General features: G+C 39.9%; 1 protein-coding gene and 1 non-coding gene across 2 annotated transcripts; both read left to right on the forward strand.

The window, feature by feature from the left end:
- The first annotated feature begins 7,068 nt into the window (after positions 1 to 7,068).
- Positions 7,069 to 7,175, forward strand: LOC114394344. The gene has a single exon (XR_003662744.1). It is a non-coding gene; the product is annotated as a small nucleolar RNA R71 (small nucleolar RNA).
- A 15,286-nt stretch (positions 7,176 to 22,461) lies between these two features.
- On the forward strand, positions 22,462 to 23,094 carry LOC114391597. The gene has a single exon (XM_028352587.1). It carries the CDS (start codon positions 22,462 to 22,464, stop codon positions 23,092 to 23,094), a length of 633 nt encoding a protein of 210 aa, XP_028208388.1.
- Positions 23,095 to 25,563: the final 2,469 nt, after the last annotated feature.

The following is a 25,563-nucleotide window of genomic DNA, read 5'->3' on the forward strand; positions in this document are numbered from 1 at the left end:
TCCTAGGTTACGAGAGTTTATCCTTTATCAGTTCAACCACTTAATCCAACCCTAAATTAAACTACTAAGCGAAATTTAACATAAGGCATTCATTATGTGATTAAGCAATACATACACCAATTAATCATAAACGATCATTAAGCATGAACGTAATTAAGCGCAGAGACAATTAATCAAGCACTAAGCATGCATGAATTAATAGCAACAAATTCAGAGTAATTAGTGAAGAGGAAAAACTGAACAAAATTTAACAATAATAATAGAACCTCAAAGAGAACTGTGTTTGATCCTCAAAAGAAAGCAACGCTGGAGATTTAGCCTTCCATTAATCAATAGAGAATGAAATTATAGATTGAAGAACGAAATAATAAAACTGCCTAATTAATTTGACAATTAAGAATAATCAGTACTTAAAATGGTGCAAAACAGGTTAAGAAATAGGAGGAAATAATGGTATATCAAAACCCCCCATATTTAGCCTTTTTCACTCCTGGGCAAAATGAAATAAAGAACAAAATCCAAGGATATCAAAGAGAGACAAACAAAAACATTTACATATTTCTCAATGAACATCAAGGAATGAAAGGAATGGGTAACATCTAACATGAAGAGATCCAAAGAGTCAAGACATTCGTGAAAATCATCTAAGAAACCCAATCATGGAAAAATAGTTAATCAGCTCAATAATGAAAAGTGATAAAGCCTCACAAGATATACACTTTATCTCTCAAGTGTCTAGGCTACTGTTTACTCTCGAAGCACCCACAAAAACAAACACCACATAGACTTGGCAAAATTCCAAAATTGACAAACAACTTGACAAACACATGCACATGAGGATCAAAAGGTCTTTAAAGGTTGTAATGGGGCCAAGGACAAGGTAGGGAAAAAAATATGGAATAAGTAGCTAAATCCCAAAGGAATAGGGGAGCAATGGGGAATAAGTGGAAATTAAGCACAAGTAGTAAACCCAAACCCTCTAATATCAACAAAATCAAGTCCTCATAACAAGACCTCATTTATTCAACTTCACTTCTTTTCTTCTTCTTCTTCTTCTTTTTTTTTTCTTTTGAATAGTACAAATTTGCAGCAACTGAATTTTTCCCTTTTTTTTCATTCATTTTTTTTAAAACAGTACGAATTTGAAGATTAAAGCGAGAACTAGGCAATATATATATATATATATATATATATATATATATATATATATATATATATATATATATATATACATCAAGCATGGCCAAAATAAAACATTAAGCATGGTCAAAAATCATATCTTCCAATGAAACATACCCCCCCCCCCCCCCCACACACACACACTTATTCCCAAAACAATTCCAAAGCTCCAAAATTCCTTAAGGGTAAGGTGATATCATGGTTTTTCGCTTAAGGCTTGTAATGAGCTCAAAACAAAGAAAGGGGAACATAGGTTCAAAGGGGCTATCAAAGGAATTAATTCAGGGTAGGTCCATTTGGCTAGAGGCTTATAAGAACAAAATTGCCTAAATCATTTCCAAATATGCATGTGAATTAGGAAGCATCAACAAGAATCAAGCCAAGGCTATTGTGCAAGCAATCAATGGGGCAAAACACACCAAAAGATTATGATGATGGATGGCTCAAATTCTCACAAAGGTAAACTTATCACTTTCAAATTGAGCTTTCAAAACTATCATGACATGTAGAGGAAAAACAAGGATTTCAAATCACAAAATGTCAGGAGACTTTTATTTTCAGAACAATTACCCATTTCTTGAACATATCCTATAATTCAAAGAAAAATATGCAAAGTTGTATATGCAAACAGAATTGACCTAAAATATTAAACTAGAAACCCAACAAAACTAACAAATTTAACACAACTAACAAAATTAACAAAACTACCAAAACTAGCAAAACCAAAACCAAAGAACACTCCCCTCCCCTATACTTAAACAACACATTGTCCTCAATGTAGCACAATTAAAAGATTAAAAGCAATTAAACCATCAAATAGAATCTGACAAATGTAATAAAAGTAAAGAAGGAGATAGGAAAAGAAAAACTCCCTAAGTCATGGTGGAGGAAGAGTAGGGTGGAGTAAGGAAGTCTCTTCCACCACAACGTCCACTAAAGAAGGGTTTGTGAGGAATGGCTTAAGTCGGTGTCCATTGACCTTGAAGCTCTTGTTTGTGGAGTTGCTTTTGATCTCAACTGTACCATAAGGAAAAACATTAGTAACAATAAAAGGACCAATCCACTTAGACCTCAACTTACCACTCATGAGTCCAAGCTTAGAATTATACAATAACACTTTTTTCCCAACCATGAAGTCTTTCTTAATTATCATGCTATCATGGAACTTCTTGGTCTTTTATTTATAGAACTTGGCATTCTCATACGCTTCTAGGCGGATCTCATCTAACTCACTCAATTGCAACTTTCTTTCCTCACCAGCTTGATCCATAGAGAAGTTGCAGGTCTTCACTGCCCAGTATGCTTTGTTCTCAATCTCCACTGGAAGATGACATGCCTTTCCAAAGACAACCCGATAAGGAGACATTCCTATGGGTGCTTTGTAGGCAGTCCTATGTGCCCAAAGAGCATCATCTAGCCTGGTACTCCAATCTTTCTTGTTTGGCTGCACAATCTTCTCTAAAATTCTCTTGATCTCCCTGTTAGAAATTTCTGCCTGTCTATTGGTTTGGGGGTGGTATGGTGTGGATACCCTGTGTACAACCCCGTACTTTTTAAGCAAGGCATGCATTGATTTGTTGCAAAAATGGGTTCCTTGATCACTAACGATTGCTTTAGGTACTCCAAACCTGCAAAACATATTAGATCTGACAAAATCTACAACAACCTTAGCATCATTAGTTCTAGTGGGCTTGGCTTCCAGCCATTTTGAAACATAATCAACTGCAAGGAGAATGTAAACATAACCAAAAGTTACAGGAAAAGGGCCCATGAAATCTATACCCCAGACATCAAACACCTCACAGAATAGCATAGGTTGCTGAGGCATTTGTTGTCGACATGTAAGTGCACTTCCTGCTCTTTAACACTGCTCACAAGTGCTACAAATCTTCCACGCATCTTTAAAGATGGTGGGCCAATAAAAACCACAATCAAGCACTTTGCAAGCTATCCTTTGAACACCCAGATGACCTCCCGGTGCGGAAGAATGACAGAACTGTAGGACTGAGTCAGTGTCATGATCTAGAATGCATCGTCTAATGACCTGATCACTGCACAATTTCCACAAGTAGGGGTCATCCCAAATAAAATGCTTAGCATCACTTTTAATTTTATCATTTTGAGCCTTAGATGCTAAGGGAGGAAAAACAGAAGCAACTAAATAATTGACAATGTTAGCAAACCAGGGAGTAGAAAGAGAATCAGAAATACTATACAATATATATAAATTATCATCCGGGAAATCATCCCGAATGGGTGAGTCCTCATCAGACACATGTTTGATCCGACTCAAATGATCAGCAACTAAATTTTGTGCTCCGCTCCTATCACAGATCTCCAAGTCAAACTCTTGGAGCCAGAGCATCCATCAGATCAACCTAGTCTTTGAATCAGCCTTCTTCAACAAGTACTTTAAAGCTGCATGGTCAGTATAAACAATAATGCGAGTACCAAGCAAATAAGAACGAAATTTTTCAAGAGCAAAAACTATGGCTAGTAGCTCTTTCTCAATAGTAGTATAATTCACTTAGGCAGCATCTAAAGTCCTAGAAGCATAATATATCACCCTAGGCAATTTATCAATTTTCTGAGCAAGGACAGCCCCTAATGCATAATTGGATGCATCACACATAAGCTCAAAAGGGGCTGTCTAGTCAGGTGCCTGGATGATGGGGGTGGTAGTCAGTGCTCTTTTGAGGCAATCAAAAGCCTCTTTGCATTTATAATTAAAGTCAAACTCCACCTCCTTTTGCAACAAGTTGGATAGTGGAAGGGCTACTTTGCTAAAATCTCTTATAAAGCGCCTGTAGAATCCTACATGACCAAGAAAAGATCGCACCTCTCGCACACAAGAGGGGTAAGGCAATTGTGAAATAACAGAAATTTTTGCAGGATCTACTTCAATGCCCTTATTGGAAATAATGTGGCCTAAAACTATACCTTGCTCAACCATAAAATGACATTTTTCAAAATTTAGAACAAGGTTAGTTTCAGTGCATTTATTCAAAACCTTTTCCAGACTATCCAAACAATCATCAAAAGAGGATCCATATACAGTGAAATCATCCATAAACACCTCTATGCAATTTTCTAAAAAATCACTAAAAATTCTAATCATGCATCGTTGGAAGGTACCAGGGGCATTGCACAGGCCGAAAGGCATCCTCCCATAGGCAAAAGTGCCGAAGGAGCAGGTGAATGTGGTTTTTTCCTGATCCTCAGGAGCAATAGTGATTTGCATATAACCAGAAAAACCATCAAGGAAACAATAATGAGATTTACCTTCCAGGCGCTCAAGCATCTGGTCAATGAATGGCAGTGGAAAATGGTCCTTTTTGGTAACCTGGTTCAGCCTCCTATAGTCGATGCAGACTCTCCAACTGTTCTGCACCCAAGTAGGAATCAACTCATCCTTCTCATTTTTGATCACGGTGAAGGCGATTTTCTTCGGAACTACCTGGACGGGACTCACCCATTGGCTGTCGGAGATAGGATAAATGATTCCAGCTTGCAAAAGCTTGGTTACCTCCTTCTTCACTACATCAAGAATCACCGGGTTGAGTCTTCTCTGTGGCTGTCTTACTGGTTTAGCCTCATCTTCTAAATTTATTCGATGCATACATGTGGATGGGCTAATACCAGGAATGTCTGCCAGGGTCCAGCCTATAGCCTTCTTATGCTTCTTGAGAACAGATAACAACTTCTTCTCTTGCTTATCAACAAGGGAGGTAGATATAATTACTGGAAAAAATTTTCTATCATCCAAGTAAGCATATTTTAAATTTGATGGCAAAGGCTTCAATTCTGGTGTGGGCGGCTGGATAGTGGTAGAAAGAGATGGTTTCTCAGCCTGTACCTCATAAAGAAAGTTAGAGGTATGTGTACTTCTTGAAACATGGTTAGTTCTATCTGACTCTATAAAATCAATCTCAAGAGGTAAAGCATCACCAGACATGTAATCAATATCAAATTCAGATTCACTCTCAGCATCAAATTCAGACATATGATCAAGTGCAAATTCAGATTCACTCTTAGCATCAAACTCAGACATATGATCAAGTGCAAATTCAGATTCAATGCATGAAGAGTGATAGGCATGCAGATTAGAATGAAGATCGGTCATGTATTCATTAACAATATGGTCAATTATTTCAACACAAAATACAGAAAGATCTTCAGATGGGTGTTTCATAGCATCAAGAATATTAAAATGAACAGTTATATCACCAAACTCCATAGATAGTGTGCCTGCATATATATATATCTATCTTAGTTCTAGCAGTTTTCATAAAAGGTATGCCTAGAATGATGGGAACTGATCCTTTAGAAAATCCCTCCTCCATATTTAAAATATAAAAATCAACAGGGAAAATCAGCTCACCAACTCTAACTAAGACATCCTCTATGAAACCAACAGGATAGGCAACACTTCTATCAGCTAAATGAATTACCACATCAGTTGACTGCAAAGGACCTAGAGATAGAGAATTAAAAATAGACAGAGGCATAACACTAATAGAAGCTCCTAAATCTAGCATGGCATTGTCAAACTTACTGTTCCCTATAATACAAGGTATGTTGAATGTACCTGGATCTTTACATTTTTCAGGGATTTGGGGAACAGATTTACTAATCAATGTGGAGACATTTCTGCCTATACTAATTCTTTCACTTCCTTTAAGCTTCCGCTTATTAGTGCACAACTCCTTCAAGAATTTAGCATATCTTAGAATTTTCTTTATTGCATCCAGCAGAGGTATGTTTACCTCTACTTTTCTAAATGTTTCCAAGATCTCCTTCTCTACCTCTTCCATTTTTTTGTTGGAAATTGCTCTTGGAGGGAATGGAAGAGGGATATGCTGCTTCTCTTTAGATTCACCTACATAGAAATTGTTAGGTAACTTACTCTTTGAATTGTTGTCATCATCTTTTTCTCGAGTAGAGTGAGGTTGGGCAGGTTCATTTGCGGATGAGGAAGATGCTACTGGTTGAGGTCCTTGACACTGCTTTCCTGACCTCAATGTAATAATACTCACATTTTTAGGATTCTGGACAGATTGAGAAGGTAATCTATCAAAATTCTGGGACTGTTGTTGATTTAACTGTGTAGCCAACTGTCCCATCTAATTAGTTAAGCTCTGAATGGAGGCTCTGGTCTCTTGTTGAAACTGCATGTTTTGCATAGTCATTTGCCTCACAAGTTCTTCAAGGAAAGGTTGCGGAGGGGCCTCAACTGTTTGTTGTTTCTGGGGCTGTTGCTGTTGTTGCTGCTGGATTGGTGGAGGAACGTATGGTCTGCTTGGGCCAGTAGCATTTTGAAAATAAGGCTGTTGTTGTTGTTGCTGCTATTGTGAAGGATTCGACCATCCAAGGTTGGGATGATTCCTCCACCCGGGATTGTACCTGTTGCTGGAGAGGTCATAATTATTTTGTTGTGGCTAATTTTGCTGCTGAGGTTGAGGAGGTCTATTGTAGATGTTTGTAGCATAAGCTTCAGGTTGTTCAATTGCTTCAGATTGTTGCACAGAAGGGCAAAGGTTTGTGTGGTGGTCGGTAGAGGAGCATAAACCACAGAGTCTGGCGATAGGTGCAGATTTTTGATTCATGGCCTGTTGGGTTACCAGGTTAACCTAGACATCTAGTTTACCTTCAAGTTTCTTAGTCTCGGCTGATGAAGATGAATTCGTGGCTACTTCATGCACTCCTCTAATGACAATAGCATCACTTCTGGCACTAAATTTCTGGGAGTTTGAAGCCATCTTCTCAACTAAATTTCTGGCTTCAGCAGGGGTCATGTCTCCAAGGGCTCCACCACTGGCAGCATCTATCATACTTCTCTCCATGTTGCTGAGTCCTTCATAAAAATATTGGAGGAGAAGCTGCTCAGAAATCTGGTGGTGAGGGCAACTGGCACATAGTTTCTTAAATCTCTCCCAGTATTCATATAAGCTCTCTCCACTGAGTTGTCTAATGCCTGAAATATCTTTTCTGATGGCCGTGGTCTTGGAAGCAGGGAATTTTTTTTCTAAGAATACTCTCTTGAGGTCATCCCAGCTCGTGATGGACCTTGGAGCAAGGTAATATAGCTAGTCCTTTTCCACTCCCTCTAAAGAATGAGGAAAAGCCTTCAGAAATATGTGATCCTCCTGGACATCTGATGGCTTCATGGTGGAGCAGACAATATAGAATTCTTTAAGATGCTTGTGCGGGTCTTCACCTGCAAGGCCATGAAACTTTGGAAGCAAATGGACCAGTTTGAAATCAGGTGCAACCATTTCCCTTAGAGTCCTCTCACGGGGTGGAGGTTGTGCCATGTTCTCAGAATGTTCAAAATCAGAATGTTCAAAACTATAATGCTCAGGATGCTCAAAAGGTACTAAATGATGTCTAACTAATCTATGAAATGTCCTATCTATCTCAGGATCAAAGGGTTGTAAGTCAAATGGATTGCCTCTAGTCATACACTACATTCAGCATGCAAAACTAGTTGCCTTCTTATGCAAGTAACAATGTAGGTTTGAACTACAACTACCATTAAATGATATCCAAATGACTTGAAATTTTGTGAGCAACCTTATAAATTGATGAGAAGATAACACAAAAAATTTCAAAGTCTAACTATATAAGCTAAAAATGATAAGTTAAGAAAAATAAGAGAATAATACTTGGAAAATAAAAAACTTTTGACAGAATCGCAATTTTTGGAAGAAGGAGACCTCATCCGGCCTGTGGCTGGCTTCCATGGCATGAGAATTTTTTTTCTACCCCAAATACATATATAATAATAGTCATTCTGATACCCGGAGTAAAAGTTATGGCCGTTTGAAGTTTTGACAAAAATCAAATTTGCTACTTCTTTGGAAGTTTCAAATATGACCAAACTAAGGGCTCCAACTATTTTTGCCACAAAATATGAATCAAAAGAATTGACCACAAAAAAAATTCAGCCAAAAATAACAACTCTAGCTACCAAAACAAAAAATCCTAATTAATTCAGCAATGATGGTCTCTAAAATCCGTCGCTAAGGGATTTCCACTACTACCCTGTTTTCTAGTTCAACAAAAGTGGTCGCTGAATTCGTCGCAAAGCACTATTCACAGCAAAACACAAAAACTGAAATAGGGGAAGTGCTGAACAGAGAAACTAAAACAAAACACCACACTAAACAAAATAACAAGACACTAAACAACACTTAACGCAACACGTACACAACACTAACACAACACACGAAAGCATAAAACAACTAAACATAAAACACGGATCACTAGCTATTATGAACCTTTGGACACTGCTCCCCGGCAATGGCGCCAAATTTGATCGAGGCCGTACCCGAATCAAATAAACATTAAAATGCAGTAATTAGGAAGTGATCCTAGGTCGTCTCCCAACGAGTAATGATCAACCAAACGTTCATAACAGATAGTAGGAAAATAGTAATGAATTGGGGGGGGGGGTTGTTTGTTTTTGTAAATTAAATAACGAGTAAAATTGACTTAGAAAATATCATAATTAAAACACGTTGCTTCCCCTTGATTCACAAGCAAGTCTCTTATCCTAGGTTATGAGAGTTTATCCTTTATCAGTTCAACCACTTAATCCAACCCTAAATTAAATTACTAAGCGAAATTTAACATAAGGCATTCATTATGTGATTAAGCAACACATACACCAATTAATCATAAAAGATCATTAAGCATGAATGTAATTAAGCGCAGAGACAATTAATCAAGCACTAAGCATGCATGAATTAATAGTAACAAATTCAGAGTAATTAGTGAAGAGGAAAAACTGAACAAAATTTAACAGTAATGATAGAACCTCAAAGAGAACTGTGCTTGATCCTCAAGAGAAAGTAACGCTGGAGATTTAGCCTTCCATTAATCAATAGAGAACGAAATTATAGATTGAAGAACGAAATTTTATTGCTAAAACGAAAAGTCAAAACTGGAATTGCAAAACAAAAAGGTGTCTAAGAAAAGCCTAAAACTAAAAACGAAAACTGGAGAGAGAGAAGAGACAGAGAAGAGAGAGAGAAAGAGAGAGAGAGAGAGAGCCTAAACTAGAACCTTGGTGCTGTTATATAGTTTTCCAGCCCCAAAGCTTACAAATCTGTTTTAAATCCAAGCCCATAAATAAAATAAAATCTAATCTAGATAATATAAGATAAGATAAGATCTAGATGAAATAATTTCTAGATGAGATCAAATCTAAATAATATCTAGATAAGATAAGATCTAATTTTGTAGAATAAAATAGTCTGCCCTTTTCAAGTCCAAGTCCAATTCTGGATTGAAGCCCAAGCCCAATTTTGGATTCAAGCCCAATGCTTCATTAATTCCTGAAATTAGATTAAAAACATCAAATTAGCTGAATGGGCCCAAATAATAAAACTACCTAATTAATTTGACAATTAAGAATAATCAGTACTTAAAATGGTGCAAAACGGGTTAAGAAATAGGAGGAAATACTGGCACATCACACACTCTTCTTGCATTCCCCTTTATTAAAATTTTTTTTTGTTCTTGTGCTTCAATTAACTAAGTATGGTGTCCACATTCAACATTCTAGCTCAACCAAATCAAATGCAAGGTTATAAATATGCAACAAGAATGACAATCAAATTTAATGGCATAACAACTTGTCCTCACAATAAGTGTTTCACTTCGAAGCTTTTGACTTAGCTTTGGGTAAGTGTTTCACTCAATTCACAACTTAAGACACCACAGTTCAACTTTGAATTTCACCTTAAGTTAATCAACACATCAAATGCATGCAAATATCACTAAGGATTTTCTTGGCTTGTAATGGGGCTTGACTAGCAAGGAAAATTTCCTTTTCTAGATATTCAAAACTAACTCAAAGGAAGGAAAGCATTCAGTCTATTAATTGGACTTTCATTCACTTCCTACCAATCCTTGGTACCCTAGGTTTTCAATTTCATACATACTTTGCTTTGTTCTCAATTTTTGATTTTTTTCTTTACTTTGCTTCTCTCTTGTTTTTCTTTATTGTTTTGTTTTTCAAATTTTTCCTTTTTTAAATACTTTATAAGAGAGAATGAGGATAAGACTTTCAACCTTTGTTCACATGATAGTTTGTTGGTACCCTTTATTTGTTCCCTTTGAGTGGTGCATTGCCACTCCAAACTTAAAACTTTTCCCAATTCATAGACCTATGCTCTCCTATCCTTTAAGTTAAGGGTAGTAGCTGATATATCAACATATAAATTTCAAGGTTAGAGAATTAGAAAAAAGTACATCAATTAAGCTCAAAGTAAGGTACAAGGGATAAATAATGTAGGGTAGGCTTTTTGGCTCTTGGCTAAACATGCAAACATGGCCTTGATCATTGCAATGCATACAACCGCAATCAATCTACAAGAAATTTAGTCAAAGTCTACTATGAGTGAAATAAGAGTGTCTCTCAATATATATTTGTATCATTAAAAGGATCACTCACTCACTAGGCTAGGACTACAAATTGCTTTATTTGCTTTCAATTTTTCATGCTAAACTCATTACACATCTCAATAAAGCAAAATCAATGGTTTTCACTTTTAGCATTTGAGTTCAACCACACAAACAATGATTTAAGAACAAAAAATTGTTTTATTTTATGGTGGGTTTGCAAGAAAATGGTGACGCTTCTTAATCACATGTGTTTCTGTTAAGACTTTTGGCAAGCGTACCAATTGTCGTTGTAGGTTTCACATTTATAAAAGAGTTCATCTCCACAGGGACTTGAGTTACTTAATTCATTCGGATAAAGGTTATTAGCTTAATAGTTATGTACAAATTCAATCGAATATCATTTGGTTTTGGTTTAACTAACTAAAGATAACTGAAAGCAAAAGAATAGTAAAAACAATGGATTTACGGAAATACAAAAATAACGGAATTCAATGCGTTAGAAATACAGAAATTGTGGAAATGATTTAAATTAATTCAAGAAAACATAGGATTGGATTTCATCATTCATACCCTTAGTATCCTAATAAGATTAACATGTATAAATCATTTTCTAACATTATTGATGCACACATAGTTATCCCAAGTCGATTCCTCGCAATTGGAACCTAACTACATTTACTAAATAACGATCCCTCGCATATGCAGTAAACATACCTTTTCCTCCAAATGTCTTATGGGTCATACTTGACGTATCACGTCCCATATGAGTTTTTCAACAGGTGGTTCCACCTTCTTCCCTTGTAGCATCTCCATGTGTTTCTCGAATTTGGCCATCCTTTCATCTTCTCCTTGCTTATGGATGCTTAGCTTGCTAAAATCAAACAACAGAGGATTAAGTGAGGATTGCATACCTTGGGTTGAAGGGTTGGCTTGTTCTTTCATGTCTTCCTCTAGCGTGGTGCTTTCTTCTACCTCATTTTCTTCTTCTTCACCCCCACGTCACACTCTATGGTGGAGATAATAGCCTAGTAATGACCCTTTGGGTTCTCCTCGATGGCTGTGGATAAGCCAATTGAAGAGGTTTGCAATTGTTTAGCCAATTTCCCTATTTTAGTCTCCATGCTTTTGATCGCGACTTTAGTGTTTTTGTGGTTGGTGATGACCACTTCGGTGAGTTTGGTCAAGGATTTTTCAACTTTGCGGTGCAGTCCCATAAATTTGGTCTTTGTTGTGGTTTGTTGTCTCCCGCTTGGTTGTAGTTTCCATGTATGTTTTGGAAACCTCTTTTTTTGAAGTTATTGTATGGTCGTTGTTGTCCTCAGTGCATTTTTATGTTTGATGGCCTCCTCCGTATTCTTCACACATGAACGCTTGCCGGGGTTTCTTTGAGATGACCCCTTGGAGTTGTTATGGGATTTGTTGGATTGCCTTAGTCATTGCTTCTATTTGCACCTGTATCTTTTGTTGATGAGCTAAAAGGTTATCTTGAGCATTAAGTTCATACATACCTTTAGGGGGATTTGACCGGTTTGTTTCTATGGTTCTCTCACTAGCCACCAAATCTTCAATTATGGTCTTCACTTGAGTGGTGGTTTTATTAAGGTAGTTTTGATGAAAATCCAAAAACTGCCCAAATACAGGGATCTATGACCAGGAGTAGGACCAAACAGTCAGTGGATACCCTCCAACAAATTACTAGTAAGCACACTTAACAAGGCCCAAGTGGAGAAGGATGAAGGCCTAGAGGTAGAGGCACTACCAAGACTATTAATTGTTGCTGAAGGCCCAGACTAATTTGAAGACTCATGCCAAATATGTTCTATTTTTATTTATAATTTGTTTTCGTTGTAATTTTGGCCCAAACTATTTTAAAGGCCTATGTCTATTTCTATCTTTTCATTCAGATACACTATATGTATGGATTTCGTTTTCAATAGAGGAACTTTTGGCATTTGATAAAATTTTGTGAGAGCTTCTCTCTGGGTTCCTTGTTGAACCAATCTTAGAATTATCAAGGTAACTGTTCGCTTCCGGCAAGTGCACCAGATCGCACAAGAAGTATAAAACGGTAAGAATCGAGTATCGAACTCTCGGGGAACTTGTGTTATTTGGTAAGCTATTTTAGCAAATAGGTGTCTAGTGTGTAAAGATAAGTGTGAATATGAATAGGTGTGTAAACTATCTATGCAAAAAAGGAAAATCACGCGAGAGAAATGATGTGTAAAAACAAGTAGAAAACACGTTGGCCTTCCTAATAGGTGCCTGATGCTAAAAAGATATTCTCTATCTAACAATGCTCATGTGTTCCTATGGTGTCTCCTGAGATACTAAACCCCGATTCCTAATGATAGTTTAGCCTAATCCTGATCAAGCATCGTTCGCAGATTCCTCTTGTTGGACTAAACTCAACCAGGACTGCATTAAGACACACATACACAACTAAATTATCACACCCCGATTCCTCGTGATTGTACGACAACTTAGCCCTGTACTATCAAGGACTTTAGAATCAGACCAGTTTCCACTGTTGAATGACCCTAATAAAGCATGCATCTATGTGATCAAGGCAAAGGCATACTGGAGTGAAAAGAAAATATCATAGAGAACACACAAAACATCATTAAATAGATAGAAATATATTTACATCTGGTACCTACAGGGAAGATCCAACAGAGGATTTAGCTTTCCATAACCAAGAAGCCTTCTTTACAACAAAGAGAAGAACAAGATGAAAGATTGCAAAAATACAAGTGGTGAGGATGTCTCCTTCACCTCTAGGATCTCACAATCACTCACAAACTCATCTCAAGCTCTTAGAACGGCTCCTGCTTGAAGCTCTAGTCTCTGCAGATCTTCACACAACAAAATCTCTCAAAACTCTCTGGAACTTGGACCTTTCTCTCTCTAGAATCTATAGACATGCAAAGCTTTGAAGCCCAGTCCAAACTCCCTTCACAAAATATGATTTCAGGCTTAAATAGGTGGCGAGATTATGATCCGCTTAGCGCACATTAGTGAATTTTCGCTTAGCGCTCTTTTCTCGCTCAGCAGATGGGCTGAAGCGATGCGCTTGATGAGATGAAGCGGTGCACTCAGCAAACCATTACAACTCATCTTCTTCCAGATCCTTCCTCGCGCTTAGCCACTAAGTGTTGCGCTTAGCAGACGCTCGCTAAGCCAGCAGATTGGCTTAGCGAGAAGGTGAAAAACAACACTTTGCCAAATTGCCTAATTCATCAAAAATTGGGAGAAAATGATTATTAAATACACAAAATATAAGTATTAAGTTTCTATTACCCATCTTTAACTAAAAGAACTTATAACACTATAAAATAACCATAAATTAGAAGAGTTTGATACAATTTACACAAGTTTTATACACAAAAGTTAGTCGTATTCACCGACTAACAGTAACCCTTGTGGTGTCTACCCTGACTTATCTTCCCTCTTTGGAAGTGGCGTCATCTAAAACTTTGTAACTTGTATAAAGCGATTTTCTCCTAGTAAGGATCACATCATCTGGTATCATTGCTTCGGCTCTTGTTACAGGTTCTATCCTATCCAATTTTTATTTTTTTCTTTTGTAATTTGTGTCTCAGTTTCGTGTTTGTGTCTTGTGTCGTTCTTGTTTTGTTCTTGTTTACATCTTGTTTGCATCCTTGTTGCATTCTTGTTTGCGTCTTGTTGCGTTCTTGTTTGCTTTCTTGTTTGTGTTCTTGTTTTTGTTCTTGTTTTCATTCTTATTCTTGTTCTTGTTTCTTTCAGATTCTGTGTCAAAAAAAATCTGTTTGAATTTTGTTTCAAATTCTGTTTGGGGACAATTTGGCTTACTGGAAGAATTTTGGGGGTTTAGGGTTTAGTAGGTTGTTAGACCTTAATTTCGTCCAGGGACGATCATTTGCTAAAGTTTTAATTCTTGCTAGCTAAATTGAGCTACTTGACACCAGTTGCTGCACAATACGAAAGGTTTTTCGATGTTTTGGTAAAGAATGCAGAAAGTACCCAAAAAGGAGGGCAAAAGGGTCATTTTGAGGCTTTTTCAAACCCCTGGCTCGCCTGGGCCCCCAAATGACTTAGGGGTGAAGTAAACAGCTCGCCTGGGCGAGCAAGGTTACTTCAGGTTGAAGCAACAGCTCGCCTGGGCGAGCTACATATCAACCAAGTCCCCTCATTTCCTATAAATAGGCGTGAGGGGGCTGAAGGAAGGGGTTCAGAATTTCAACATTGAAAGGATTTAGTGAAATTAAGGAGAAAAAGGAGAAAGAAGAAGTAAAAACGAGGTTGAGGTGCTTCCGAATCGCAACTGTGATCAATTCTTACATCGTTCTTCGTTCATTCTTCATTCGTCAACCGATTAGTATTTATTTTAAGGTTTTGAATTCACTCTATGCACCCTTAGGGGTCCTCCTTGTTTGCCTTGCACATCTTCATCTCATTCTTCTACCCTCAGTAATCTCATTTCTTCATGTAAAAGCGAATTTCCACTGATCGGTTGTGGCATAATCTCCTTTTATCCTTGTAAAATAAAGTTTTAACCGATCCTTTACCTCACCAGTCGTCTTTTAATGAGTTTGTAAGTAAATAAATGAATCCAAGATAAAATCAACATGTAATCGAGCTTTCTATCCACAAAAGTCGCTTGAGTCCGTTCAAGGTCCAACGCCATTGTGACTTTCTCTTTGTTTTATTTCCTTTTCTTTCTTTTATGTTCTTGTGTTCATATAACTCTTTTGTGCTTTTGTATTTGGTGTGTTTGTTTACTTAATACATGCATATTTATAAATATTTGTTTATTTTATGCACACATGGAACCTACCCCTTTGCATACACGGTGAGTTATTGGGCCCTATATCTAGGTCCGTGGAAACAAAAGAAGTGGAGGTTGATCTGTGGTATGCTGGGTCTCCGACTCGCTTGATTATAGTGAAACCTCATCTAGAGTTTTTCTCTTTAATGATACGTTGTCGCTGGTAGTCCCTACCGCCACAATGTTTGATATCAAAGAGGATGATATCTCTAGAAACCTCTGAAAGATATGTGCAACCACCTTTGGGAGCTGTCACTAAGTAGCAAATCTTTAGCTCCTTCCATTAGGTTCCTATTTTAGGGACACGGAGCAAACACAACTGTGTTGTTTCTTTGATATGTCCATGCATATTTTTTATGACGTCGTAATTATCTGCGTCAGTCCTATGCTTGCTATGTTTTTATGTCATTTTGGCATTAATTGATTGCATTACCATGCTCGTTCGTCCAATATGTTTCTCTTTGTGCTATCAACCACATGCTCTCATGCATGCGTACTCATACTGTGTCGTCACTCATGCACTGCATTTGTCTCGTCATCTTTGTCATGGGAAGTCCCCATCACCTTCTTAATTGCATGCATGGGGCACCATGGTAATGACTGTGAATGAACCATGATGCTCAATGCATTGTGGGTAAGAAGAAATGGTCTTCCAGGCTCTTGTGTCTGTAGGTAGATGCATTTTGTCATACATAGCATAAACATTACCTCATGCATTCATCATATTTCCTCTATGATAGGGTGTCAAAGTATTGATCAGTAGAGTTTTTCATTCTAGCAAACATGGGATCGAACCAAGCACTCTCTTTTAAGAAAAGGTTCAATCATGTCAAAATCAAGAGCCTAGAAGTAGCCAGCTTGTGAGAGCTAGGGCAGTGGATGAATCAAGTTCAACGTCAAGCCTTCTGCAAGACATATGGGAAAATCTGGGACTTGGCTATGATAGAAGTTTCTGTGGAAGCGATCGTATCCTTCACTCAATACTATGATCAGTCGCTCAAATGCTTCACATTTGGGGACTTCAAATTAGTAGCAACTATAGAAGAGTTCGAAGGGATCTTGGGATGCCCACTAGGAGGAAGGAAGCCATACCTTTTTTTTCTAGATTCTACCCTTCCATGGCAAGAGTATCGAAAGTAGTCAAAATCTCATTGCAAGAATTGGACCGAGTGAAGCAAAACAGAAATGGGGTGGTTGGGATACCAAGGAAGCGCTTGGAGGAGAAGGCAAAAGCTTTGGCGGATCAAGGAGAATGGACTTCATTCGTTGATGTTTTAGCACTGATAGTATTTGGGATCATCCTCTTTCCGAATGTGGATGGGCTAGTGGATTTAGCGTCGATCAACGCTTTTCTTGCTTATCACCACAACAAGGAAAGCCCAATCGTTGCTGTTTTGGCTAATGCCTATGACATTTTCAACCTAAGATGCGAAAAGAGCAGTGCTAGAATCGTCTGTTGTACACCCGCTCTTTATGTATGGCTGGTCTCCCACATTTTTCATCATAAAAGTAGACCCGTCTGTCCCCTACAAGGTCATCGCATGTGTGTCGAGAAAGGGAAAGCAAAGTGGGAGGAACTCTTGGCACGCATGGTAGGGGCGTCCGTTAATTGGTTCCCCTGATGGAAGGAAGGAGGGGTCGGAGTTTTGTGCTCATGTGAAGGGTTCCCAAATGTCCCCTTGATGGGAACAAGGGGTTGTATTAATTATAATCCCATGCTAGCAATAAGACAACTAGGCTACCCTATGAGAAGGGCACCATCGGAAGAGATTATCGCGCCTTTCATCGCACGAGGTTTTAGTGAAGGCAATGCAAAAATGCTTCAGAGAGTCTGAAAAGCGTGGAATGCGGTGGAAAGAAAAGACAACGAGCTTAGAGGAAGCAACAACGGTATTATCGACGACTATCATAAATGGTTGAAGACTCGGACGCAAGGGATAACTTGGCTCCCAAAGCTAAATATTTCAAGTGGGGAAGAAGCTGAAGTCCCTGAGGAGAGTGCATAAGTGCAAGCCTTGAAAGCGGAACTTGAAAGAACGCGAGTGGTCAAGGAAAAGTTCAAGATGATAGCCACTAGTGTCCGGAAAGAGTGTGACGAGTTGAGGGATGTCAACATGGCCACAACTGAAGTGTTATAGCGAGAAACGAAGAGGGCCCGAAAAGAAGAATGGGGAAGAAACAAGTTTCGAGGGGCTCTATGGGGTAGCAACAACGAACTTAAGCTGCGAAGGGCCGAAAGGGACGAGTCAAGGGTGGAAAGTATGATATTAGAGGACAAGTTGAAGGCTTGTCAATGTTTGAAGAGGAGCTTGACCAAACAGCTGAGTAGGATGGAAGAGAATATGTTGACAATTATTGACCAGTATAAAGAGAAGCTAAACCTAGCTGCTAGCCATGAAGAAAGGCTGGAGAACGAGCATGCGAAGGTATCGACTCTACAAATAGAAAGAAAAGCAAGAGAGAGAGTGATAGAATCATTGCACGGAGAAGCTATGTAGTGGACAGATAGGTTCACTCTCACTTTCAATGGGAGTCAAGAGCTTCCAAGACTGTTAGCCAGAGCCAAGGCAATGGCAGATGTATACTCAGTTCCCGAGGAAGTTCATGAGCTTTTTGATTATTATCAGCATATGATCGAGTTGATTTCCCACATAATTAGGAACCGCTAAGGCGTTTGTATTCATGCTTTGACTTTGACAAGATAAACAATTTTGTCTCTTAATGAAAATGAGATTTGATTCAACCCTATGTCTTTGCTAAAATTTCTGCGTGGGTTTAATACTTCAACAACTTATCATTGTCATGTATTCATGTTTAGTTTGTTGTCGCATTACTCATTGCATTTTTTCTTTTAACCGTCATAGTCAAAGTAAACACAATAACCAAAAAGAACGAACGCGCTATATGGCAGCCCTATCAAACACGTTCCAAAACCAAAATCATGAGTGAGATAGAGGAAGTGCAAGAACAGATGAAGGCCGATATAGAGGCCATGCTAAGCATGAGACGAATGATGGAGAGCAATGCGGCCACAGTTGTCGCCACCAGCGCCGCCGCTGAGGTGGACCTGACTCACCCATCCGACATAAACCAAACAAGCCGTCCAGTCCTGTACATGGTAGGTCAGGGAGGACAGGTGTTAGGCAGCACGGGCGGTCTGCATATGGTGCAAAATAAGAATTCTTTCCCACCGTACGGCCTACCTCCCAACTATACACCACCCAATCCAGTGCACGTGCCCAACGAGAACACCAACCACTCTATTCCCATTCCCCTTGAAGGCCAACAACCCCAGTTGGGGCATGCACCCTTTGCTAAGCCTGTGGGGGAAGCCCGTGAAGAGCCCTAAGATCATGCTCTGGGTGATTTCAAACCATACCCTACATATGTTGCTGAGGGACCAGCGTTTAGTGGCATGCCTCAGCCCAATGCCGCGGGAGCTCCTCAACACCACCCGTTGCAACCTCTGCACTTCTCGGTGGGGAGACTACCTCCGACCATAGAAGAAAGAGAGAAGTTGGATCTCATAGAAGAAAGGCTGAGGGCCATTGAGGGGATCGGTGATTATTCGTTTGTCAACATGGCGGAGCTATGCTTAGTGCCCGACATCGTCATCCATCCCAAATTCAAAGTACTTGACTTCAACAAGTACAAGGGGACCACCTTACCCAAGAACCACTTAAAAATGTATTGTCAAAAGATGGGGGCATACTCAAGAGACGAGAAACTTTTGATGCACTACTTCCAAAAGAGCTTGGCAGGGGCGACAATCACTTGGTATACTAACTAGGAAGCTTCCCGGATCTGTTGTTGGAAGGACTTGATGGCTGCTTTCATCAGGTAGTATCAATACAACACCGACATGGCTCCTGATAGAACCCAATTGCAAAACATATGCAAGAAGGAGCATGAATCCTTTACAGAGTATGCCTAGGGGTGGAGGGATCTGGTAGCACAAGTAGAACCCCCCATGATGGAGAAAGAAATGATAACCATGATAGTAGACACGTTGCCAGTGTTCTACTATGAGAAGATGGTGGGTTATATTCCCTTTAGTTTCACATATTTGGTATTTGCAGGCGAGAGGATTGAGGTAGGCTTGAGAAGGGGAAAGTTTGATTACAGTGCTTCCGCAAGTACAAGCAATAGGAGGTTTAGAGTGGGTGGAGCCAAGAAGGAGGGAGACACCCATGCTGTAACTTCAGCCCCCACATGGCCTAAATCCCAACAAACCCCTCACAACCCCACTTGCCAATATTCCCCTCACCAACCAAATTATTCGGGAACCCCCCCAATCCGGTGCCCATCCAACAAAGATTGTCCGCTCAACCACAAAGGCCTTCCCCACAAAACTCATTTCCGCACAATCTCGTCTCACCGTTAACACCAATCCCATCACGAGCACTAATCCGGGAATGAATTTTCCAGCAAAGAAGCCTGTAGAATTCACCCCGATACCAATGCCATATGTTGACCTGCTACCATCCTTGATCAGCAACCAGATGGTTGTAGTGAACCCTGGGAAGATCTACCAGTCTCCCTTCCCTCGATGGTACAACCCCAATGGGACCTGCGCTTATCACGGGGGTGTTTCGGGGCATTCAATAGAGCAATGCATGGCCTTCAAGCACAAGGTACAAAGTTTGATCGATGTGGGGTGGCTGACATTTCAAGAGGACAACCCAAATGTAAGGACCAATCCTCTCACCAGTCATGGAAGCTTGGCGGTTAATACGGTGGAAGAATGGGAACCTCGGGGGTCAAAGCGAATGGGGGACGTGTTCACCTCTAGGAGGTTCATTTTGGAAGCACTACGCGAAGCTGGGATGATTCTCCTTGATGGGGACAAGGGGGACTCTTTTTTAATACATCTGGGGCCATCACACAACATAGAGACATGCCCAATGGCGGGAGAATTACTACAAGGGATGATGGATAAAGACCTAATTGAAGTTTGTAGCGCAAGAAAAGGGGAAGGGCATGCGTGCATGCAGTCGGTTGATAAGAGCCCGAGCAAGCCCAAGCCATTGGTGATCCACTTCACTAGGGATCTTGCCACACAGAAGCCCCGAGGTTTGCAGCCTGTCCTAGTTAAGAAGCCTACGCCTTTCCCTTACAAAAGTGATAAGACAGTGTCATGGAAGTACGCCGCCCAAGGGCTCGATGGAAGGAAAGACGCGTCTGCCATACATGTTAAGGATGATCTATACTCTGCTAAGGTCACAAACATCTCCGACACGAGCGGCATGACTCGTAGCAGGCAGATCCTCACAGCACCCAAGCTACCGGTGCGATCCAAAGACCTAAAGGGGAAAGCAAAGGCGGACGTGGAAGAGAGCAGTAAGGCGGGCCTGATTCCGAATGACGAGGTCCCGGTTGGAAGGTTTTCCAAGGAAGAGGATGACTTCAGCAAAAAGGGAATATCTGCTAAAGAAACAACCGAGTTCCTGAGAATCATCCAACAGAGCGAGTTAAAGGTGATTGAGCAACTAAATAAACCCCAGCTAGGATCTCTCTGTTGGGACTGCCTATGAACTCTGAGCCTCATCGGGCTCTTTTGGTCAAGATTTTGAATGAAGCCCACATAGCACAAGACATATTTGTGAAGGGTTTCGGGGGCATAATCAACAACATCATGACCAACAACTACCTCACATTCGCCGATGAAGAAATACCCGTCGAGGGCAGGGAACACAACAGAGCCTTGCACGTATCAGTCAAATGTTTGGACCACATAGTGGCCAAAGTGCTTATTGACAATGGCTCTTCCCTCAATGTCATGCCCAAGGCTATTTTGGACAAGTTGCCTTTTAATGCATCACACCTAAGACCAAGCTCCATGGTAGTGCGGGCTTTCGACGGCAGTCACCGGGATGTAAGGGGGGAGATCGATCTCCCGATTCAAATTGGACCCCACGTGTGCCAAATTACCTTCCAAGTGATGGACATAAATCCTGCCCACAACTGCTTATTAGGCTGGCCTTGGATTCATTTAGTTGGGGTAGTCCCATCAACACTACATCAGAAGTTAAAGTTCGTGGTGGAGGGACAATTGATTATAGTTTCGGGAGAAGAAGACATACTTGTGAGTTGTCCTTCTTCTACGCCTTATGTGGAGGCTGCGGAGGAGTCCTTGGAAACGTCCTTTCAGGCATTGGAAGTTATGAGCAATGCTTATGTGGAGTCTCCCCCGGTACAGTCACGCTCATCTGGTGCTGCATTGATGGTACCTCGGGTGATGTTGGGGCACAGATATGAGCCTGAAATGGGTTTGGGCCGAAATGGGAATGGCGTAGCAAGTTTAGTAGAGTTCATGGAGAACCGTGGGAGGTTCGGGTTGGGATACGAGCCTATGTGTGCCGAAATGAGAAGGATCGCCCTAGAAAGGAGGAAGAGAAGCTCGGGTCAACCTCAAGGGCTGCGAGTGAAAGGAGTCCCCTTTTGACACATTGATCAAAGATTCGTCAGTGTGGGATGGATCTGCGAGGGATGGGTTGCCATGATACACGAAGAAACCCCTCAAGACCAACCAAATTGGGTGCAACCGTGTCCTCCAAAGTCTGAATTGGGGAATTGGCAAGTCATCAAACAACAGGGGATTTCCATGGCCAATTCAATGTATTTTTTTAGTTCCAACCCTATTACTGGGCCTAGGCTTTAGGGTTGGCTTCAGCGGGCTATGGTAGCATTATTCCATGACATGAAGTACAAAGAGATTAAGGTCTACATGGATGACGTGATTGCTAAGTCAAAGACTGAGGAGGAACACCTTGTCAACTTACGAAAGTTGTTCAAGAGGCTATGTAAATACCGATTAAGGTTGAATCCCGCAAAGTGCACTTTCGGGGTCAAATCTGGAAAGTTGCTTGGTTTTATCATGAGCCAGAAAGGGATAGAGATAGACCCAAAAAAAGTGATGGCCATCCTCGAAATGCCTGAGCCACACACTGAGAAGTAGGTACGAGGTTTCCTAGGATGATTGAACTACATAGTGAGGTTCATATCAAAGCTGACCGCCACTTGGGGCGGTTTTGGTTTCCCCCGACGAACAATATATACCTTTCATGGCTAGGTTGAGTTTCAATTGCACAAACAACATAGCTGAGTATGAGGCGTTCGCCCTTGGGATCCAAGCGGCAATTGACTTCAAGGTCAAGTTGCTCAAGGTATATGGGGACTCGGCCTTGGTAATCCACCAGTTGAGAGGGGAATGGGAGACCAGGGATCATAAGTTGGTACCCTACCAGGCCTACATCAGGAAATTGATAGAATTCTTTGATGTAATATCCTTTCATCACATTCCTAGAGAGGAGAATCAGATGGCCGATGCCCTTGCCACTCTAGCGTCCATGTTCCAACTAACCCTGCACGGGGATTTGCCATACATCGAATTCAGATGTCGTGCCAAGCCTACACATTGTTGTGTGATAAAAAAGGAGCAGGATGTTAAACCTTGGTACTTTGATATCAAGCGATACATCGTAGACAAGGAATACCCACAAGAAGCCTCTCACAACGACAAGAGAACGTTGCGAAGATTGGCAGCCGACTTTTTCCTAAGTGGGAATATCTTGTACAAGAGGAACCATGATATGGTTTTGCTTCGATGTGTGGATGCCAGAGAGGTTGAGCAAATGCTGGTAGAGGTGCATGAGGGATCCTTTGGAACCATGCCAATGGACATGCCATGGCCCTGAAGATTCGAAGAGCAGGGTATTATTGGCTCACTATGGAGAACGATTGTTGCATCCATGTGAGGAAATGCCACAAGTGTCAGGCCTTCGTTGATAATGTCAACACTCTGCCCGTACCTTTGAACATCTTGGCAGCACCTTGGTCGTTCTCTATGTGGGGAATATGTAGAAGCAAGCTTCATGATGAATCAAGATTGATTCAAAGAATTTTGATGATAACAAAGATGATGACAAAAAGCTCAAAAGTCAAGAACACTTCATGATAACAATGATGATCTCAAGAATCAAAGAATGAGTTCAAGATTGAAACAAGAACACTTCAAGGTTCAAGAGGAAATTTGATTTCAAGAATCAAGAATCAAGTTTCAAGATTCAAGCTCCAAGAATCAAGATCAAGATTCAAGACTAAAGAGTCAAGAATCAAGAGAAGACTCAATCAAGATAAGTATTAAAAAGTTTTTTCAAAAACTGAGTAGCACATGAATTTTTCTCAAAAACCTTTTACCAAAGAGTTTTTACTCTCTAGTAATTGATTACCAATAGCAAAATGTTTTTCAAAAAGTCTTCAACTGAATTTACAACGTTCCAATTGATTTGAAAATGTTGTAATCGATTACAATGATTTGGTAATCGATTACCAGTGTGTTTGAACGTTGAAATTCAAATTTAATTGTGAAGAGTCACATCCTTTCACAAAAAAGCTTTGTGTAATCGATTACACTGATTTGGTAATTGATTACCAGTGATAGTTTCTGAACAAAATCAAAAGATGTAACTCTTCCAATAGTTTTCAAGTTTTTCTAAAAGTTGTAACTTTTCCAAATGGTTTTTAAGTTTTTCTAAAGGTTATAACTCTTCTAATGGTCTCTTGACTAGACTTGAAGAGTCTATAAAAGCAACACTTTGATTTCCATTTCAATAATCTTTCCAATTCATTCTTTAGACAACAAACTTTTGCCAATTGATTTCTGAGTCTCTTTGAACTTATTCTTCTTCTTCCTTTGTCAAAAGCTTTCTAAAGTTTTCTGGTTTTCCAAACCTTGAAAACAAAACTTGTGCTATTCATCCTTTTCATTCCCTTCTCCCTTTGCCAAAAAGAATTCGCCAAGGACTAACCGCTTGAATTCTTTTTGTGTCTCTCTTCTCCCTTTTCCAAAAGAACGAAGGACTAACCGCCTGAATTCTTTTGTCTCCCTTCTCCCTTGTCAAAGAATTCAAAACGACACAGTCTGAGAATTCTTTTGATTCTTCCCTTTCCCATATACAAAAGATTTCAAAGGACTAACCGCCTGAGAATTCTTTTGTATCCCCATTCGCAAAGTTTCAAAGGTTTAACTGCCTGAGAACTTTGTCTTAACACATTGGAGGATACATCCTTTGTGGTACAAGTAGAGGGTACATCTACTTGGGTTGTTGACTGAGAACAAGAGAGGGTACATCTCTTGTGGATCAGTTCTAGTGGAGGGTACATCCACTAGGTTGTTCAAAGAGAACAAGGGAGGGTACATCCCTTGTGGATGTTTGCTTGTAAAGGTTTTTACAAGGTTGAAAAGAAATCTCAAGGACCGTAGGTCGCTTGGGGACTGGATGTAGGCACGGGTTTTGTCGAACCAGTATAAAAACTCTTGTGTGTTTGTCTCCTTCTTCCATACTCTTTTAATTTCCGTTGTGCATTTTAAATTCCTGCTTTTACTTTTGGTTAAGTTTCTTTTCTATTCTTCATTTACCTAACAACATAGTAAAAGCCTTAGAAGAGTAAATTTTTAATTAGTAAAGGTTTAGGAATAATTAATTCAACCCCCTTTTCTTAATTATTCTGAGGCCACTTAATCCAACAGAATAGACGTGATTGGAGCTATTGAGCCCAAGGCTTCAAATGGACATCACTTCGTCTTAGTCGCCATTGACTACTTCACCAAATGGGCCTAAACTCACTTTGATCATTTGAATCTTATAGAAGGTAGGAGGTTAGCCGCCATGAGCCATGGATGACTGTATCAAAGCCGAGTGAAGAATGCTTTTGACAAGAAGGTGTGCCCATGCAAATTCAGTGAGGGAGATCTTGTCTTAAAGAAAGTATCACAAGCTCAAAAGGACCACAGAGGGAAGTGGGCTCTGAATTATGAAGGACCTTTCATTGTGAAGAAGGTTTTTTTGGGAGGAGCGTTGTTGCTTGCGAGCATGGATGATGAAGAATTGCCTTCCTCTGTGAACTCTGATATCGTCAAATGATATTATGCATAACACCTAGGGCAGCTACAAGGCTCAACACATGACTGTTGCTCGAGGACTCATTGGGATCTTCAAGTCTTAAAATCTTCTGTAAACCATAATCATAGCATTAATAAATGTGGGTTATTGATTTGCATCTCAACCACCTATGTTGTGTCTTTTACTTCTTATTGTCCTTAAGAACATACACTCTTGATCTCACCCATTGAATCCAAAGCCATTTGGCTCGATCAACGGGGC

This window comes from Glycine soja, chromosome 17, assembly GCF_004193775.1.
Source record: "Glycine soja cultivar W05 chromosome 17, ASM419377v2, whole genome shotgun sequence".
NCBI lineage: Eukaryota > Viridiplantae > Streptophyta > Magnoliopsida > Fabales > Fabaceae > Glycine > Glycine soja.

Excerpts from the sequence above, each read along its gene's own strand:
- LOC114391597 (XM_028352587.1), top strand. The coding sequence starts at position 22,462 with ATGGCTAGGTTGAGTTTCAATTGCACAAACAACATAGCTGAGTATGAG.